Genomic DNA, 18,075 nt, shown 5'->3' with positions numbered 1-18,075 from the left:
CCAATTGCCATTGTTGTAAACGTTTTATTCATCTGTTCACAATATAAATCAGAAAATAATAAATTAGTTTTAAAGCTTACCATTTTTTTTCTCTAAATTTAAATTAAAAATTTACAATTGAAAAATGAAATTTTGAAAGTATAAATCAAAATCCAATGAAAATCCGGGCGAGGCAAGAAACGGAGTGAAAAAGACAATGAAAAGAGATACTTAGAATAATTGAGTTACTGTATATGAAACATGAATTTACTATCTAAACCTCTTCAACATTAACACTCTCTTCTTCTTGAATTGATAATAATTCAGTTATTGATCGAATCGAATGACGTGGTCTTGAAGAGGAAGGGGATGATGCCGATGAAGGCTGAGTTGAGGAATTAAGAGCCAAGAAAAGTTGAACGGGATCCAGTTCTCCGACAGATCTGCAACAGACTCAGTTAATCCACTGTACTAATAAATGCTCATCATACCTATCATCAGTAGAAGAATTTTCATCAAATTGATTGCTACTCGTCGCATCATCCTCTTCTTCAATATCTTCACCCTCTTCAGTTTCGGTTTTTTCTTGTTTTAATAGAAAGTTCAAATTGAAGTTTGCCATTGGAAACAGTGACGTAGGAGTGGGTTGTTGTGGTGGCTTGAACATGTCTTGAATAAGTCTTGGCATTGAAGCTGATCCAATTGAAGGGCGGAATAGAACATCAATTATTGAAGTTGTTGGAATAGCGGCAATTGCATTTATACATCTGAAATAGGTTTCAGACTGTGAAGTTTTCAGAAGGAAAGATGGTACTAGAGCGTTTAGTTTTCATTAGTTTTCAATAATCAATTTCGCTTTTTAAGCAAATAGGAAATAATTTGCATTTTTTGTGAGAACAAAAAACACTGCTTTTTTAATTGTGGAATTTTTTATATTTTGAGCCGAAAAATGAACTTTTGAATAGGATAATCGTACAAAAACTATAAATGAACTTTTTCAATTGGTTAATTAATTAATTTTAAAAAAGAATTAGCAACCTTCAAACTAGCAAATACAATATTTAATTAACTTTGATCGTTGCAACCCACTCAGAAAAACAGCGTTTACCTTTATAGTGAAGTCTCACATTATTCCAAAAATAAGAAAATTGAAAAAAAAAATAAAAAAAGGAACTTACTGGATATATCTCGTCGGTTCGGTTCTATGTGTGAAATTCTGAATAGATGCTAACTGAAAGACAATTTGAATTGCACTTGGTGTATCTCTCCACATTGTGAAATGTTTCAACATCATGTATTCTCTATTATCCAATTGTAAACGTTCAATTATTTCAAACGCGTTAGCAACCTGAACATTCATTAATTTTTCAAAATATTCAGATTCATATTACTGCATACCGCATTTCTTTGCTCTGAGCTACCGGATATCGTCTCAGTCCTTATTTGCTTAGAAGTTATGGCACGTGTTTCAGTTGCATGGAGAACAAGAAGTGCTGCCCAATTTTGTTGAAACATTGTCATTTGCCGTTCTTTAGGTACTCCATTCAAAGGATTCTGACAAAATCCAACAAGTGCAAAAAAGATTCGAGCAGCAGTACCGGCCACTGTGTCACGATTCATTGATGATGTCGGAAGAATTATTGCATCACTTTCTGATCCCATTTCCGGCTGAAATGAAGGAAAATTAAAATCATCTACTTAATAATATTAACTTTTTCACTGAAAGTTAATTATAGAAATTTTAGACATAATTTCCTCTTGTATACGATATTTGCTAATTCTTCCAATCAGCTGTCCCTAACAAGTACTTATGCAACATAATCATTTGACACTATGTTGTCCCCACTTAAGATCCATAAGAGCACAATATTATTGAGTAATTTGTATCCGAATACAAATAGAAACATTAAAACATCTGCCCCAGAATACACATATATTCACAAGTTTTTGAAACTGGCTGATTTTTCAAGGTGCTCTTTTTTAAAGAATCTGTCACGGTTTTGGCACGTATTTGGTGTTTAACTGATAATTAGAGGATATTTTTTTGAAATTTGACGTTTTGAGAAAAACGTACCACAAAAAAATTAAAATGTTTTGTTTAATTCTTCGATAATTGCCAATTCAAAAAATTGCCAACTTAACGAATACTCAGCACTTCCGGCAACAACCAAGTTACCGTGTTGTAGAAAATTGCAATTCATTGCAATCATATTTCTGACCATGCTCTATATCCTAGGTGTTCCCTTCGCCAGTAAAATGTTTGACTATGTTCAAGAGTGACAAATCACCTGTCAGGTGGTACTGTAGATTTGTACAGCAACCGACAACTTTTCACCTTTTTTACTTTTCGTCGCCGCCGCGTCGGTGTCAACTCGACCAAAATCCACCTGCGGATTACTGTACTAATTCTACTCAAAATCCTTTTTTCACTTCACTTTAGTCACTGATTTTTGTGAGTGAGAAAGAGAAAGATCGGTAATCATGAGATTTAAATGGAACTATTTTGAAAGTCATTATGAATTCAAAACTAAATTAGAATCGATAAATTTAATTAAAATTATTAAATATTTTGTCCTTGTAACATATCCGAATTTAAGATTCCCACAAACACATACCGAATTAGGAGAGGATCCATGATCGAACATCATCTGTTGTCGTCTTAAACTTGAGTTACGAGGCCCTCTCTCATGTTGGACAGCATCTTTGTTCATCCCAATTTCCAGACACTTTCTTAGTCGGCAAGCTCTGAAATTCTCCAAGTGTCATCAATCAATGTATGGACTCGAACGTAAAGAGCATAAAAGGGGATCGTAACACTAATCTGTGACCGTTAAGAACTCACCTGCACTGGTTGCGGTGTGTTTTGTCCACTTTGCATTGTCCTTCGGATGGACTGCCTTTGTTTTTGCACACGTATTGACGATGACGACGGATTGAACGCTGAAATTTGGAATTGTTGTTCAATTTCAATGATAATTATGCTAAGGAAATTTGAAAGTCAATTCACATTGAAAAAATATTTCATGAGGTCTCAAATCCTAGACATACATTATAATCGGAGCAGAACAAAGTTAATGTTGCAAAATGATTGTAGACATTTTTTGTTGAAGATTAACACATTTTTATCTATCCGGAAATTCAATAATATAACAATTAGTTTCAGCAAAAATTAGTACCTTGTCTAACCAAGGTGTGCGCTTTTAAAACGTACTGTAGTTCAATAAATTTGTTTCTGTCGAATTTTGGATGGTTTTTCGATAAAAATATATGTTTTTTAATAAAATTCAGATGTAACACATACATTTTTAATAAATCAGGAGAAAAATTCGGCAGAAACGAGAGTACATAATTACAGTACAGTTTAAAGGCACATACCTTTTCCCGTTTAATAAAAAAAATTCACATCGAGACCGGTTACCGTATTTTTAGAGCAAAAATGGGAAACTTTCGCGTCTAGATAATACTTTTTTAAAAATTTTCCACTAAAATTTACTCTCAAATTCGAATATTTTAAGCTATCTAAAAAATGAGAGCTCAATAAACATTAAAACTTACTTTAAAGAATCCAGCACACCCGTCGCAGGAAAAAATACTGTAATGCTTCCCCGACGAATGATCTTCACAGACTCTACAATCAACATCCAATAGAATTCGACCTGAAGAAATAATCATTTTTAGGTGTGAAATAGAATGAGGAAATCAAGAAAGCCAAGAAGGAGAGACTCCAATTATTCAGCACTTCCTGTGTCTCTTGCCTGCCTAATTAATAGAATATGAAAAGAGAATGAAGGCAGAATGGAAATGGATTTGTTGAAAGAAAAAGGCAAGAAGTGAACAATATTTCAAATTGAGTTTCTACTTCTTGGATATTGAGTATTAGTTTTGATGTTGTTCGTATGACTTTAAAAAATTAATTTTATTTAACATCATGACCTTTCAAATCAATTCTAGTTCTAGCTAAATGGTGCTAAATCCACAGGTGCCACGTGTCACAATTGACCCGAAACACCTGCATCTCCCACAGAAACTCTTCCATTCTTGTACTAATTCCATCACCTAACTCATAATTCACACCTAATCATTTCTACCATAATATTGAGTCACTATGTTTAATGACTTCCTATTTTACTTATTGGAGTTCTCGTGCCGGGGAGATTAGGAAAAAAAAAGGAATTTTTATGAAAGTTTTATGTGACTTTTTAGTTCTGAAATCAGGGTTCTGAAATAATGTCTTAATTTTTCAGTTAGAAATTTTTTCTCACACTGAAATTGATATGCATTCAAATTATGATATTCACATTAGACATTTCTTCATTTTCTTTCTTCATTCACACAAACTAGTTTAGGTACAACTACAGTAACCCATCTGCACTAAGGCTTCTAGAACTCATATATAAAGATACATGGATTTACTGTAGTTTGTATATTAATGGATTTATCCCATGGAAGAAGTCAAGGTTCAGATTTTGTTAAATTTGAAGACAATGGGTAGTAAAAAAATATTTAAAAAAAAACAGGAGTATTTCATAGGGTTTTCAAAATTTTGTGAAGGTATCAAAATCCTATACGTATGTATCTTGCCAAAAAAGCTCCCACTTTTTTTTTCGATATTATGCACTTCCAAACCCATTTTTAGGAAATTCTTCCCTAAATATTTCAAATTAATAATAATCTACTCTGAAATTGAAATTAAAATGAGAAAATAACAATTTTATGTGGCTAAGAATGTGAAGTATGCCCACCGGGCAACTCATCCTACGTTTATTAATTGCTCAAGATCCCAATTTTAAAATCTGAGTTTCTTTTGAAGTTGGGAATTGGAAAAAAGCTTTCTACAGCTAAAGCCTGGAAGTTTAAGAAAGCTCATTTTTCCAAGAAAGTTCGAAGTAGAAGTTTTCATCTTCTGATTCTAGATGTTGACGATTAACTTTTTAAAATTGACTTACTGCTTGGAACCGACATCTGTGAAACCGCAGTCATCATTCTTGGCGCCAGATTCATTAATTCAAGAATTCCGGAATATTGAGCACACAGATTCCCAAAAGACAAATTCTCTCTTCTTAAGGCGAGAGTGAGAGGCAGTCGGAAAGGCGAAGGCGAGTCACGTCGTCAAATCATGGGCGGAGCTAGCGACCACCACTGACAGCCGACGGAGAGAAAGCGAAGAGAAACGACTCTGAGGGATACTGTAGACGATGCAATAAGCCACGCCCTGATTGATTTTGAGAGTTTTTCTAGTGTACTGTTTTTCAAATATTCAATTTTTTGTTTTCATAGTATCCAGGTGAATGCCAAATTATTCAATTGAGTGGTAGTTTTATGTTAATAGCTCAAGTAACATTGTTCAGAGTACAGAAAATCTAACTGAGGTGCTCTTGTAGTTGAAATGTTTAACTTATTTTGGAAAACTATAAATCTGAAAACCTAGACCACTGTAAACTTTACTAGTGTGTGAAGTTTTCAAGCAACCACTATGATTGACCACACTCTACTCATCTTTTAATTTAACTTTAACTCGGAGTTTTCAATTTTTATTTAATTTCAATACATTTTATCTGCAGTTTGACTTGAACAAATTTTGAAACTTTCTCAATTAAGAAGTGGTTCTTTTCTGGGATTCTGGTTTTTTCGGAAAACAGTTCTGTATCCTTGGTCATGTTATTATATTTGCCCTATATAGTCAATATTACTCTTGAAAACTCCCTTCCTGTCGGATCCTTTTATTGCTCACGGAGCATCCACCTCATCCCAAAAACTTTGTTCTCTTTTCATCCCGCGCACAATCACCACACACTTCTTGCCGTTGTTGCTCCCATTCTTCAGAATGCCTCCTCAAATCTTTTTGGAGGCACAAGTTGAAGGAGTTTTGGAAGACTCAAAAGAGCTCAAAAGACCCGACGACATCCCTGAGAATACTTGACCATTCATTGTCATCAGTAAAGACTTTATGATGAAAAGAATTGGAGCAAAAGTTTTGAGCAGAGGAATGGTAGTTTTGCCGCAAAAAGTTAGATGGAGTCTGGGGTTCTATGTGAAATATGTAGTAGACTGTTTTGAGAGAAAACTTCAGGTCGTGTGAAAAATTAAATATAAATATTATTTTAGGGAAACTCTAGGTTCCAGACTTGCTTGAACCACAAACGTAAAACTGACGAATTTCAAGCTGTATTTTTTACAAACTTCATTTTCAACTTTATTTTTTATATATCAGTATCAGGCATATAGTTCTCTCTCGGAGAGCCAGAACAAAATCGAACCAAAAAACCAATATCCCTTGATTCATTAAAATTTTAATTTTCTTTGAAGTTAGTTGCTGAAAACTTTAACATTGTAACACCGATTGTAAATTCTTAGATTCGTTATTTAATGTTCTACCCCTCTTGTTCTTCAGTAGGTTGTCACAACCAATTCAGTGTAGTCTATAGTATTAGGTTTCTAAGCAAAAAAAAAAACAGTAAAATATTTTTCCAGCTGCCAGGCTCATGGTATTTTAGAACCTAATAAAATTCTTCAAATGCTCATCATATAAATTGAACTCTCTGTGGCTTGTACCACAGGGTACGAACATGACCTCCATTTCATTTTAGTGGTGAACACCTGCATTTCATTTTGATGCTTACGCAATCAAAAATACTTTTTTTTCTCGATTTTACCCAAGAGTAAGACAATGTGTTGGGATTTTACGCAATATCGAGAACGATGCAGGAAAAGGTCGTTGAAGAGAGATAGACAGACGAGGGTCATACAGGTGTGAACTTTTGGAAAACTTAGCGAAATGGTGGGGGGGGGGGGGGGGGGAAGTAAAATGAATAGATCTTCCAATGTTACATTGGATTGTAAATTATTTATCACAATCATGTTTCCGTATAGTATTGCATCCCATCGCTCTATGTACTTGGACAGCTTATGTTTCAGTTGTCTTTTGAGTTGGTAAAAAGTTATCAACTGACAAAACAATTTATATTTTTTCTATAGTGCTTCAATCAGACTTGTGAACAATTTTTCATCACGTAGGCATTAACTTCTCTCGTTGGGAGGCGAATTTTGTGGAATCCCTAGTATTCACAGAATTTCAAAATCCGTAGGAAACAGAACGTTCCGCTTCAAGGCGCACAAAAACTTGATAGCATACGGAAACCGCTTCATTTCTATTTTCAATTTCTAATTATAGTTTCACTGAATCAATTAATCGAACTTCTGACAGAAACTTTCCAACTTTAAATTGTTTGAAATGTACCTGGAATTAAACACGGACTAGAAAATGGGATGATCATCTTATTGTTCAATTCTATGAACCGGAATTCTTTAAAAACTATTAGGTTTCATCCATTTCAAGCCGACAAGAGCTCCCCACAGACTGTTCATCACATTGTTCCCTCTAATCTTCTTCCCACGTTTTGCGCTAAAGTTTTGTCACACCATATGTCGGCTATTTGTTGTTTATAGGTAAGTGGTGTCATAGCCAAAGGCATATAATATGAAGGATATAATAAGCGGAAGCTATTCTCATTCTCTCTTTCATTCAGAGCGGCGTTAGATTTCGCGCATGCACCGCCCGTGTCACACATACCTCGAAAGCCCCCACACAGATAATTGTCGATTTGAATACGCATCATTGAGTTGGCAAAGAGCCGTTTACCGTTTACCGTAGTCGTGAAGTTAGTAGGTAACATGGGAAAAAGTTTGGAAACATTAGAGTACAAGGGTTTCGTTTGGGAAGAAGTGGAGTAAACGGGTGAAGTGATTTGTTATACTTTGTACTGTTAGTTGTCTGATAGAGATACGTTTCTATTATTCAAACTTGAATTTCATTCGAACCTTTTAATTGTTTGTAAGTCCTGAGAGAACCTTTATAATTATATTGGCGTCTTGTCCGACCTGCAAGTACTGCTTCTAAATTTTTGATGGTACACATCCTTTTTTCACTACTTTTTTATAATATTTAAAACACTGAATATTTCAATTATGTGGGCAAAAAAGTAGATGTATCTTTTTGATGTGTGTATTGCTTTTTGCCAGCTATACCGTAATCCCAATGATTCTAAATTCCGTTTTCACATCCGACATGTGAATTCTACACGCCAAATCATCGTTTTTAAATTCCGAAAATCCAGAATTACATCCTTCATTTTCCCGCATTCCTTTATGATTTCCTCTAGTCTATTTGCTCATGATCTATATTAATGTACATCTTCTTTTTCATTTGTATCCATATATCCGAGGTCTTCTCCTTCTTCTTCTTGTTTGCCAACACATCTCCCTCATAACTACAGTATCCCCCGCTTCGTGTGTCATCTTAAAAGGAGAAGAGTGTGATGGCGTAACCTCTCGCTTTCTTTTACAAGTTGTCCGATACTTTTAAGGGATTAGGATTTATTAGAGAACAGACCAAAAACGACTGGAAATACAAGAGTAAGAGAGATTTGTCTCAAAATGATTGAAAACATCCACTTCTTGCACAATGCGCCGACAAAAGGCAGATGATCTTTGTTACAGGTGGATTGATGTACATTCAGGTCAAATAAAGGAAAACTAAAGATGTTAACCGCAGGCTCTGTAACTGTATCACTCTTAACAAATGATTATTTCACTATTTTATTCTAAAAGTATCCTTTCCAGATTATTATTTTTATGAAAACCATATAAAAATTTTGCAGCTTTCAGATTTTAACCGAAATCAAATAAATTTGAAGTCGCATGCAAACTCCCGGCACCTATCACATTTTGTAACTGAAACCAAAGTTAAAAGTACTTCATTCTCAATGTCATCAATCTAAGATTTTTATTGAAATGTTCCATAGTACCTGGTACATAGCACACTTGAGTTAGTGACACCCGATTGGAGTAGATGCATGGGTACGTTATGACCTTATTAAATGAGAACTCGATTTGTTAGAAATGAAGAAGTGAACGTGTCTACAGTAACCTGATGCCAAATAGTTCAAAAAACCGGCATCTAGATATAAGAAACATATTTCCTAACTTTTCAAATTTTCAAAACTGTAAAAAACATAATACAAACAATTTTGGCACTATCGCAACATATTCTTTGTTTATTCATAGTCTTACAATAAAAACAAAAAAAACAAGAGACAAAAGCACTAGATGAATTTCGACCTTGAGCTTCAACCCATCATGAGCACTTCATACAATGCTCGAGAGTCCCTCATTGTTGTTGTATGCAGATCTGTAGAAGAGTAAGTTTCAAGGATAAGGATCAATCGAAGATATTGATGATTTCCGGGGGTGGATTGAAGGGGATATAAGGAGTATTGTGTTACTTGAATGCAACATTTTCAAAAACCTGAAATGGATATTTTAAATGATTGATTATTCCACCACAGATATCGTAAGCACCTGTCCAGTAGAGGCATTTAAAAGATGTACATCTTGTACTGTTATCCTGGAGCAAAAAAATATATAATTACAGAGTATCGATATGATATTACCAATTGAGCAATCGTCTTACGGTGAAATTCAAAGGATAGGCATGGCTTGATCAGACCTAATACAGAGTAACCAAAAATGGACGCGACAATTTTTTTCAAACAGCTGGCAAATGTTTAGATAACACAAAGATGTTAGTAATGACTGTAGTTGCTTAAATTCATTAAATGATCAAAAGGAAATACATACTCAAGTTATTGAAAACATTTTCAGAAATAATTTAAGTTTTAGAAATTGAATGAATTCAGCTAATTTTCAATTTTTTCAAACCAGATATGTGTTCTTTACAAATGTTTGATATCTTTTTACAGTATTCAAATTACAATCTGAAACTTATGCAATCTTTCAGATTATCTCACTATCACCATTCCTAATTCTTCCACATTCCTAATCGAGGTAAAAGGTACACCGCCACGTGTGTTGCAAGAGGATTATCAAAAGAAGAGCAATTTGTACGAGTACACAACACAAACAACCATTTTATTGGATTGCGTGGAAGACGCAACAGAGCCGGAAAGAGAGCTGACAGATGTGCTCGGTCGGATGCTTTGTGACGGAACATGGATAGTAACAACAAGGCTACAATTTGAGCGGCACGGTTATACAGGTGTAACTGCCAGCAAAGCACTTGAAGTTGGAGGGAAATTTTGAATCAATGTCTAGCAAAATAATAAAAAAATTATTTACGTAACCTTTTATAAAATTTACGTTACAGGCTTTATCAAAATGTCGATCTTTCGACAAAAATCAGTATTAATTTATTTTGGAAGTTTTTTGCCAAATTACTAAAAGGTGAGTAGGGGGAATTTCAAAGTGATCATTTTGCAGTCAGACTAGGGAGGGGGGGGGGGGGTGGTGATAATTATAACAAAATAATTTCACGTGACCTTTTCTTATCAAAAGAAAACTTCCAAAAGGGGGAATTCGAAAAATAAATCAATAATAATTCTCCGACAAATTACTAAAAGGTATGTAAGGGCAGACTTTTCTTTTAGCCTAAACAGTTGTGTTAACCAAATGTTAATGTAATGGCTTGAAATTTGTATCTAATTCAATTCACATTTACAGTAACTCAAATAAAATGGGCGACTTGATCCAGCTAAGTGTCGGTACAAAAGTAAAAAAGTGGCAAATTGATAAGAAACTCGGAGAGGGTGCATTTGGTGCAGTCTACAAGTGTTCCAACCCGAAAGGAGACCTTTTTGCACTTAAAGTCGAGGGAAAAGACGAGAAAATTCAGTTGTTGAAAATGGAAGTCTACGTGTTGAATGAGTTGAAGAAGGCCGGAGGACGTCATTTCTGTAATATCGAGGATAAGGGACAAGTCGATAATTTCAATTATGTCGTGATGACATTTGTTGGGTTGTCACTTGCCGATTTGAGAGCCATTTCACCAACTAAGAAATTCTCGTAAGTTTTCTTTCAGAGAAACGGTTTTACAGAGATCTGGCAAAACGGAAGTTATTGTTCCCGTTGGATCTCCCAGAATTCAATCACCAAATTGCCTTTCCAGAATGGGAACCGCTATCTCCATTGCCCGTCAATCGCTGGAGGCACTCGAGGACATGCACAACATTGGATATCTCCATCGTGACGTCAAACCTGGCAACTACACAATCGGACGTGCCGAGGTCAATGAGCTTCGCAAAGTTTATGTGCTGGATTTCGGTATGGCTCGTAAATTTGCTCACGAGGATGGAACTATCAAGAAGCCCCGTAACGTCGCCGGGTTCCGTGGGACTGTCAAGTATGCGCCTGTCAGTTGTCATGCTGGACGTGAACTCTGTCGTCAGGATGATTGCGAAACGTGGCTTTACATGGTGGTGAGTGTGTATTCGGATCAAAATATTATCTGCTTTTCAACTAGATTTGAATTCGCGCTTAAAGTCACTTGCGCGATAATTCAAACTCTGCCATTTTAAGGAAGGCAGAAAGCTTATCAGAAATTGAAATTGATCCGAAATCTAACATTTTAAATGTTAAATTTCCAGGTTGAGCTCACTAAAGGGTCCCTGCCATGGCGTAATATGACAGAAATCCAGGATGTTGGAAATGAGAAGCGTGCTATTCGCCGTGATCCCATCGTCAAGAAGAAGATGTTCGGAGGGTAAGAGACAGATTTTCTAAAAAACTATTTTTGAAGTGTTGAAAAAACTTTCATCACCCGTCTCTGTTTCAAAACCTATCTTATTTCAGCTGTCCACGTGAGTACCTTGACATTCTCGAAGCGATCGATAAGGGACAATTCTTTGATGAGCCGAACTATGAACGGATCTACTATCTTTTGAGAGAGGCAATGAAGAATACGGGATCCACTGAATATCCGTATGATTGGGAGCAATCTCTTATGAAGAAAACGAAGGAAGAACAGGAAAAGAAGAAGAAAGGAGTTGTAGATCAAACAGAAAAGGTTATCAAGAAAAAAGAAGTTGAGTTGGCAGAGGGAAAATCTCATAAGGAGACTAAGGAGGTTACCAAAGTCAGTAAGGAAATTGTTGAGGAAAAGAAGGAAGAGAAGAAAGAGGAGAAAAAGGAAGAGAAAAAGGAAAAGTATGAAGACGATAAGAAGGAGGAGTTGTATTGATTGACTTTCGAGAAAAATAAATTATTTTTGAATGTTTCATGTGATATCTAGTTTTTTATCCTACGCGTACGTGATTATTTTGAATATTGGAGTTTCTCATTAGTAACATTGCTTTTTGTTCGAAGCATTCAGGATGAGGTCACCTGGGTTTCCTGCCATGCTCAGTTACTACAACATTGACATCTGTTGCAACTATTCAGTTAACTATCGATCTATATTCTTTTGCAGTCATTCATTTTTGCCTAACACAACTATAATGGCTGCCGTTTCTGAATTTCGTCTTCTTCAATTGCCTGAAAGAGCTCAACGAATTTCACTCTCGCACATGAGTTATAATTCAATGTAAGTTTATTTTGTTAACAAACAACCAGTTTAGTCATTTTCTTTTTCAGATTCTCACTCTCCCTGTGCTCCACAAAAAAAAACAAAAGACCTCGTTCGAAATTTCAATATAAAGTTCTATCGATTTTCTTTAGAAATATTTGGCGACATTGCTCTGATTATTAGCTGCGAAAACAGTCAAATCGATTTTAGTCTAATTCATTGAGCAGTAAAAAAACGTTACACCAGGATGATGTGCTACGAAAAACGTTAGATTTTTTGCAAATAGAGTGGAGAGTTTTGTATGGAAACGACCAAACTTGACATTTAGAAATTGGATAGATCACTTTCTCAATATTCTAAATATTTCAACTTTGAATGTTATAATGGCAAAGAGAAATGTTCATGTTGATTTTGAAGATCTTAATAGTTGTTTAGAAGGAGTACCTATACGAACGCTCACCTATGAAGGTATTGAAATAACTTCAGATAGAATTAATCGAAAGCATCCCGTTAGTGATACATTTTTATCAAAAGCGGGGTTTCTTGATTTTTATAATTGCACGTATAAAAGCTCACAGTTCATTCACAAGTTTCTCATTCATAATACTACGACGGTATTCACTCGTGGAGTGCCGCGATATAACCTGAATGATTTGCTGGTGTCTAATGGCCAAAAAATTTACGTTCAAGTCGGTAGAGGCATCATTTTTTTGGAAAAAGATGTCAATAAATTTTTAAAGCATTGGATACGTGGGTCCAATAGAGAACTTAAATCATTGGCATTCAGAGCTCCGATGAATATGGAAATAGAACATGCTATAGAAACAATATTAAAAGGAATATGTTACAAGGATGCACGAGAAGAAGATGCAGCTTCTATTAAACTGGTTCACATCTGCAATGGAAATACCTTTAAACATCCAATAATCAAAATAAGTGGTTTTCGTATTAAACGATTCGATGGAACAAATGCAACAGTTGTAATCAGATTATTAAATGCAAATAGTGTATGTTGTAATGTTGATATGTTTGTTTCCTAGATTCTTGTTTTAATGCACTCTCATTAATTGTACTTTTTATGAACACATATTTATACTCACTTTCCCTCTGACTCTGTCCCCTCCGAGGCACTGTCCCTTTGACCGCTATTTTTTGCTGCTTACCTTTCTTTGTTTCCTTTCTTTTCACTCATGGGACGAAATAAATAATAATCTTAAACGGAAGAGTGCTGGAGCATTCAGATACATTATTTTGAGTATTCGTCTCGAGGGCTGTGTAATTGATTTTAATCTGTACATGCTGAATAGTTGTGAGAAAATTACACCAGGACTATGTGCACCGGAAAAGGTTCGACGTTTTACAAATGATGTGGTAAATTTTGAATTAAAGCAACCAAACTTGAAATTTAAACATTGGATAGATCACTTTCTTAATATTCCCAATATTTAAACTTTAGATTTTGCAATGGGAAGGAAAAATGTTAATGTTGATTTTTGAAAATCAGGTTTTTTCGTTTGAAACATTTAGGATGAGGTCACCTGGGATTCCTATCATGCTCATTGTCAGTCACTACAACATTGCCATCTGTTGCAACCATTTAGTCAGATATCGATCTATATTCTCTTGCAGTCACTTCATATGTCTTGCATTTTCTGCATAACACATCTATAATGGCTGCCGTTTCTCCATTTCGTCTTCTTCAATTGCCTCAAAGAGCTCAACGCATTTCACTTTCGCACATGAGTTCTGTTTCTGTGTAAGTTTATTTTGTTAATACAACCAGTTTAGTCACTTTCTTTTTCAGATTTTCACTCTCCTTGTGTGCCACAAAAAATACAAAAGACCTCGTTCGGAGTCTAAATCTGAAGTGCATACGATTGTGTTTAGAATTCTTTGATGACCTTATTTTGAGTATTTGCTTCGAAGGCTGTATAATTGATTTTTATCTGTACATGCTGAATAGTAGTCAGAAAATTACACCAGGACTATGTGCACCGAAAAATGTTCAAGTTTCTACAAATGATGTGAAAAATTTTAAATGGGAACGACCAAACTTAAAATTTAGAAATTGGATAGATCACTTTCTTTATATTCTCAATATTTCAACTTTAGATGTTGCAATGGGAAGTAGAAATGTTAATGTTGATTTTGAAAATCTTCATAGTTGTTTAGAAGGAGTTCGTGTAAAAAAGTTATCTTATCATATACTGGACATGACTTCAAATGAAACCAACCGAACAAATTCCGTTAATGATACATTTTTATCAAAAGCAGAGTTTATTGTGTTGTCTAATTGCACGTATGAAACCTCACAGTCTATTCACAAATTTCTTATTTGTAATAATGCGACACTATTCTCTAATGTTTTTTCTCCATATAATCTGAATGATTTACTCATATCCAATTGCCAAAACCTTCTCGTTAACGTTGATAGAGGCAACATTTTTTTGGGACAAGATGTGAACAAATTTTTAAAGCACTGGATACGTGGATCAAATGTAACACTCAAATGTTTGGCATTAGAAGCTCCGATGAATATGGAAAGAGAACTTGTTATAGAAACAATATTAGAAGGAATTGATTACAAGGTTAAAGAAGAGGAGGTGTCAGTTTATAAGAAAATGCTTGATATCTTCAATCACGGAAATCCTTCAATTACCAAAATTCGTGGTTTTCGTATTACACGATTCGATGGTACAAATTGCGATGTTGTAATCAGAACATGCAATCCGAGTGTTATGCGGTACAGCCTAAATATGTTTATTTTCTAGTTTTGTTCTGTTTTGATACACTCTCATTAATTGTATTTTTTATGAACACATATATATGCACATATTTGTTGCTTCTAATTGTTTTGTTAATTGGAAAAACTGGAAAATGGAATAAATATTGGAATAAAAACGTGAAATAAGAAACCACAATTCAAAAATGACGTAGTGGATGTGGAGATAAACCTTTAAGAATAAATCAATTTATTATTTTTTCACATCGACTCGGAGGATGTCGTCGTTGAATGAGGATGTTGACGAGAGTAATCATATTTTTTATGATCCGGTCACACTCTTGAGACCGGTTTCACGAGCGATTAGCATGAATTTGGATCAAGTAAGAGTTTTTGAAATATTTTAATGCATTGCACTAAATGTGCCTCGCAAAACTTGAATTTTCAGCTTAACTTCGTCACTGTTCTTCTTCTATCATTCGGTTTGGGCTACTGGTTCCGTGTACAATTTTGTGATGCAAGTCGGACAACTCGTGCAGCAGTCACTACATCAGTTGGGCTAATTTTCACCTATTTTTGCTATGGAAAGTGAGTTTTGAGATGAAGTAGATTAAAAAAAAAGGGTTTTCAGTGCCATAGCTCATTTATTCATCAACGGGTTTGGAAGTTACCTTCTCATGGTTTCAGTTCCACCACAACACGTTCATAAGTGAGTATAGTGCAACTTCTGTCAAAGATCTCCTAATTTCTCATTTTCAGATCAGTGTTTGCTTTTGCAATGGGGTATCTCGTCTTGATCCACTCATACCGTTGGATGTACCAAAAGACATATTGCCTAGATGTCACTGGAAGCATGATGGTTGCCGTTGGAAAGGTTAGAGATGTGTGGTTCACTTTTATAATTGAAAAATTCAGATCACTCTGCTGGCGTCAGCAATCACTGATGGAATGGGAAGAGACCCAAAGGCATTGAATTCAGGTCAAAAGCGGGATGCTGTTAAGGAGGTTCCGAGCCTTCTGGATTTCGCGTCGTACATGTTCAATTTTCAGGTATTTTATGAAAATTTGTGGCTGAGATCTTCTTCCGCGACCACAGATCATTCTGGAGTGTTTTTAATTTAATATTTAATTTTGACACTTGAAAAATAATTCCTGAAATTTCAGACCGTAATCGTTGGACCAATGAATCACTACTCCACGTGGTCAGCATTCCTTGAACTGAAGCATGTTCCGAAGAATGAGAAAACCGGAAAACCCTACGATCCAACTTCCACAGCAATGAAAAAGTTTGAAGCTGCAATTGCATTCTCCGTAGTCTACACAATTCTTGGATCATATCTTCCAATGTCTCTGACCAATGATCCATCGATCAACGAGTATAACCTTCTGATTTGGTGGTTGATTACTGTAGCTGCTTCGACAGTTCACAGACTCCCTTACTACTTCGCCTGGACAATTTGTGAGTAGATGAACATCCGTATAGTCGAGTTATGATAATCATTTTATAGCTGACTCAATTTGCAATATCTCTGGATTCGGTTATGATGGCCTGGCAGATGAAACACTTGAGCCAAAATGGTCGAGGACTACAAATGTGAAGCCGTTACTAGTAGAAGTACGACTAAACTTGAAATTTCAAATTCCCCAACCTTCTTTCAGTTCGGTCAAAACTACAAAGAAATGGTAGACAACTGGAATATTTGGACTGTTGCCTGGCTCCGGCGAGTTGTCTACGAGAGGGTTGAAGGCCCATACCGTACCCTTGCAGTTTACGTGACGGGCGCTGCGTGGCACGGGCTGGCCGTTGGATATTATTTCTCATTTTTGACAAGTGCTCTTTTCACTTTGTCGGCGGCTACGGTAGGTTTGACACGGTTTCTGGTTGCAGAATATATGTTTTAATTTACATTTTTCAAATATTTTTTAGTTCCGTCGTTGCATGCGTCACCGTTTCTTGGGCAACTCAATGCACAAACTGATGTATGATATTTTCGGAATGCTTGTGTCGAAATTCGCCATCGGATATATTCATTGGCCATTCTACGTCATGCATTTCTGGCCCAGTCTATTTATGTATCGGTGAGTTGGTTTTGCATTATCGACTCACAAGTTTGAAATTTTTCAGAAAATTGCTTATGATTCCTCACTTTATTGCATTATTCATCTATCTTTACCTTCCACAAATCTTCTCACCACAACCGAAAAGCAAGATAACTGGACCGAATGCTTCTGCTACATCTGTAAATACTGATAGAGTAAGTCGCGTGATACAAACGAAAAAGCTAGTCTGTTTTTACGCTTTATTGTATTTTTAGTGTACTGTTGGTTTATTGTAGCTGTAGCACGAGTACTGTAGCTTACAGGAAAATTATTGAAATTTACTTTAGAATTACTTTAGTACTAGGAAAGAAAGCGCAGACTACTGTAGATTTACATCAACTCTTTTATTAATTACTATTAATATTAATTACAAACTAAAAGATTATTAACTGCACAAATAATATTTTTTCCAGATATCCGAAATCTCTCAGCGAAGCTCTTCCCGTACATCTGCAATTGATGTGTCAACTCGTACTGCTCTCGAAAAATGACCTTTTTTTATTATAAAAAGTAGAAATGAATAAAATTTGGATTTTTGAATGAAACGATCTTGTTGTACAATTTCAAAATGATTGAGAAAGTTTGAACAATTTTAGAGTGAGAATTCTCGAGAATCAAAAGTTCCCAGATTTGGTTTTTAAGAGTACTGTAATTACAATTTTCATCGATTTTTCATATGTAGTTTTTTAGTTAGAAATTTATGTGTTTCGTTTTATTTTATCGAAAAGCTATGAAAATTCGATAAAATAGCCAGTTTGAAGTTACAGTACTCTTTCAAGGTGTACACCTCACACCAATAAATTTTCGAGTCGAGACCGGTTACTGTACTTTTGAACCAAAACTGCAAACTTCTGCGTCTAGATAATATGGGCATAGCCAAGTCATCCGATTCGTTTCCTCATTATTTACCGACAGCAGT

At 35.3% G+C, this 18,075-nt stretch overlaps 5 protein-coding genes, 3 non-coding genes and 1 pseudogene across 10 annotated transcripts; 6 read left to right on the top strand and 3 right to left on the bottom strand.

The window, feature by feature from the left end:
* Nucleotides 1-4: 4 nt before the first annotated feature.
* Nucleotides 5-5,048, bottom strand: nhr-67 (Nuclear hormone receptor family member nhr-67). Its single transcript, NM_069693.5, has 8 exons — nucleotides 4,926-5,048; nucleotides 3,535-3,635; nucleotides 2,822-2,919; nucleotides 2,595-2,724; nucleotides 1,378-1,647; nucleotides 1,158-1,327; nucleotides 471-746; nucleotides 5-422 (listed from the first exon to the last, which is right to left on the bottom strand). The coding sequence occupies exons 1-8, from the start codon at nucleotides 4,960-4,962 to the stop codon at nucleotides 254-256; spliced, it is 1,251 nt and encodes a 416-aa protein (NP_502094.1). The 5' UTR covers nucleotides 4,963-5,048; the 3' UTR covers nucleotides 5-253.
* On the top strand, nucleotides 2,257-2,386 carry C08F8.10. The gene has a single exon (NR_056614.1). It is a non-coding gene; the product is annotated as an Unclassified non-coding RNA C08F8.10 (non-coding RNA).
* Nucleotides 5,049-8,672: 3,624 nt separating the features above from the next.
* C08F8.11 lies at nucleotides 8,673-8,743 on the bottom strand. The gene has a single exon (NR_056613.1). It is a non-coding gene; the product is annotated as an Unclassified non-coding RNA C08F8.11 (non-coding RNA).
* Nucleotides 8,744-9,418: 675 nt separating this feature from the next.
* Nucleotides 9,419-10,077, top strand: C08F8.16 (annotated as a pseudogene). The gene is made up of 2 exons: nucleotides 9,419-9,559; nucleotides 9,776-10,077. Coding segments are annotated over exons 1-2 (443 nt in total).
* C08F8.6 (non-specific serine/threonine protein kinase) lies at nucleotides 9,865-12,044 on the top strand. Its single transcript, NM_001392400.1, has 4 exons — nucleotides 9,865-10,836; nucleotides 10,940-11,249; nucleotides 11,418-11,533; nucleotides 11,623-12,044. Exons 1-4 carry the CDS (start codon nucleotides 10,508-10,510, stop codon nucleotides 12,008-12,010), a joined length of 1,143 nt encoding a protein of 380 aa, NP_001379133.1. The 5' UTR covers nucleotides 9,865-10,507; the 3' UTR covers nucleotides 12,011-12,044.
* Nucleotides 11,276-11,376, bottom strand: C08F8.12. The gene has a single exon (NR_056612.1). It is a non-coding gene; the product is annotated as an Unclassified non-coding RNA C08F8.12 (non-coding RNA).
* Nucleotides 12,045-12,244: 200 nt separating the features above from the next.
* Nucleotides 12,245-13,543, top strand: fbxb-9 (F-box domain-containing protein). Its single transcript, NM_069691.5, has 2 exons — nucleotides 12,245-12,352; nucleotides 12,403-13,543. The coding sequence occupies exons 1-2, from the start codon at nucleotides 12,267-12,269 to the stop codon at nucleotides 12,515-12,517; spliced, it is 201 nt and encodes a 66-aa protein (NP_502092.2). The 5' UTR covers nucleotides 12,245-12,266; the 3' UTR covers nucleotides 12,518-13,543.
* A 445-nt stretch (nucleotides 13,544-13,988) lies between these two features.
* On the top strand, nucleotides 13,989-15,233 carry C08F8.15 (F-box domain-containing protein). Its single transcript, NM_001268617.4, has 2 exons — nucleotides 13,989-14,090; nucleotides 14,139-15,233. The coding sequence occupies exons 1-2, from the start codon at nucleotides 14,005-14,007 to the stop codon at nucleotides 15,103-15,105; spliced, it is 1,053 nt and encodes a 350-aa protein (NP_001255546.1). The 5' UTR covers nucleotides 13,989-14,004; the 3' UTR covers nucleotides 15,106-15,233.
* mboa-4 (Membrane Bound O-Acyl transferase, MBOAT) lies at nucleotides 14,810-17,697 on the top strand. Of its 2 annotated transcripts, none has more exons than NM_001268615.3 (11): nucleotides 14,810-15,439; nucleotides 15,505-15,644; nucleotides 15,688-15,765; nucleotides 15,816-15,930; nucleotides 15,972-16,106; nucleotides 16,221-16,515; nucleotides 16,565-16,671; nucleotides 16,716-16,916; nucleotides 16,984-17,135; nucleotides 17,182-17,311; nucleotides 17,570-17,694. In NM_001268615.3, the coding sequence occupies exons 1-11, from the start codon at nucleotides 15,335-15,337 to the stop codon at nucleotides 17,645-17,647; spliced, it is 1,536 nt and encodes a 511-aa protein (NP_001255544.1). In that variant the 5' UTR covers nucleotides 14,810-15,334; the 3' UTR covers nucleotides 17,648-17,694. The 2 variants fall into 2 exon arrangements, with proteins under 2 accessions (NP_001255544.1, NP_001255543.1); NM_001268614.4 differs by having other exon boundaries at nucleotides 15,319-15,439; nucleotides 15,972-16,061; nucleotides 17,570-17,697.
* Nucleotides 17,698-18,075: the final 378 nt, after the last annotated feature.

This window comes from Caenorhabditis elegans, chromosome IV (assembly GCF_000002985.6).
Source record: "Caenorhabditis elegans chromosome IV".
Taxonomy (NCBI): domain Eukaryota; kingdom Metazoa; phylum Nematoda; class Chromadorea; order Rhabditida; family Rhabditidae; genus Caenorhabditis; species Caenorhabditis elegans.
This window is presented reverse-complemented; position numbering and strand designations above follow the sequence as displayed.

Bases quoted from the DNA above. Each gene is read 5' to 3' on its own strand.
- fbxb-9 (NM_069691.5), top strand. From the start codon at position 12,267: ATGGCTGCCGTTTCTGAATTTCGTCTTCTTCAATTGCCTGAAAGAGCT. The intron at 12,353-12,402 runs GTAAGTTTATTT...TTTCTTTTTCAG, and splicing joins CACATGAGTTATAATTCAAT to ATTCTCACTCTCCCTGTGCT.
- C08F8.6 (NM_001392400.1), top strand. From the start codon at position 10,508: ATGGGCGACTTGATCCAGCTAAGTGTCGGTACAAAAGTAAAAAAGTGG. The intron at 10,837-10,939 runs GTAAGTTTTCTT...TTGCCTTTCCAG, and splicing joins TCACCAACTAAGAAATTCTC to AATGGGAACCGCTATCTCCA. The intron at 11,534-11,622 runs GTAAGAGACAGA...ATCTTATTTCAG, and splicing joins AAGAAGAAGATGTTCGGAGG to CTGTCCACGTGAGTACCTTG.
- C08F8.15 (NM_001268617.4), top strand. From the start codon at position 14,005: ATGGCTGCCGTTTCTCCATTTCGTCTTCTTCAATTGCCTCAAAGAGCT. The intron at 14,091-14,138 runs GTAAGTTTATTT...TTTCTTTTTCAG, and splicing joins CACATGAGTTCTGTTTCTGT to ATTTTCACTCTCCTTGTGTG.
- nhr-67 (NM_069693.5), bottom strand. From the start codon at position 4,962: ATGATGACTGCGGTTTCACAGATGTCGGTTCCAAGCA. The intron at 2,920-3,534 runs GTAAGTTTTAAT...TCCAAATTTCAG, and splicing joins GGTGTGCTGGATTCTTTAAA to CGTTCAATCCGTCGTCATCG. The intron at 1,328-1,377 runs GTATGCAGTAAT...ATGAATGTTCAG, and splicing joins GCTCAGAGCAAAGAAATGCG to GTTGCTAACGCGTTTGAAAT.
- mboa-4 (NM_001268615.3), top strand. From the start codon at position 15,335: ATGTCGTCGTTGAATGAGGATGTTGACGAGAGTAATCATATTTTTTAT. The intron at 16,516-16,564 runs GTGAGTAGATGA...ATCATTTTATAG, and splicing joins CTACTTCGCCTGGACAATTT to CTGACTCAATTTGCAATATC. The intron at 16,917-16,983 runs GTAGGTTTGACA...AATATTTTTTAG, and splicing joins TCACTTTGTCGGCGGCTACG to TTCCGTCGTTGCATGCGTCA.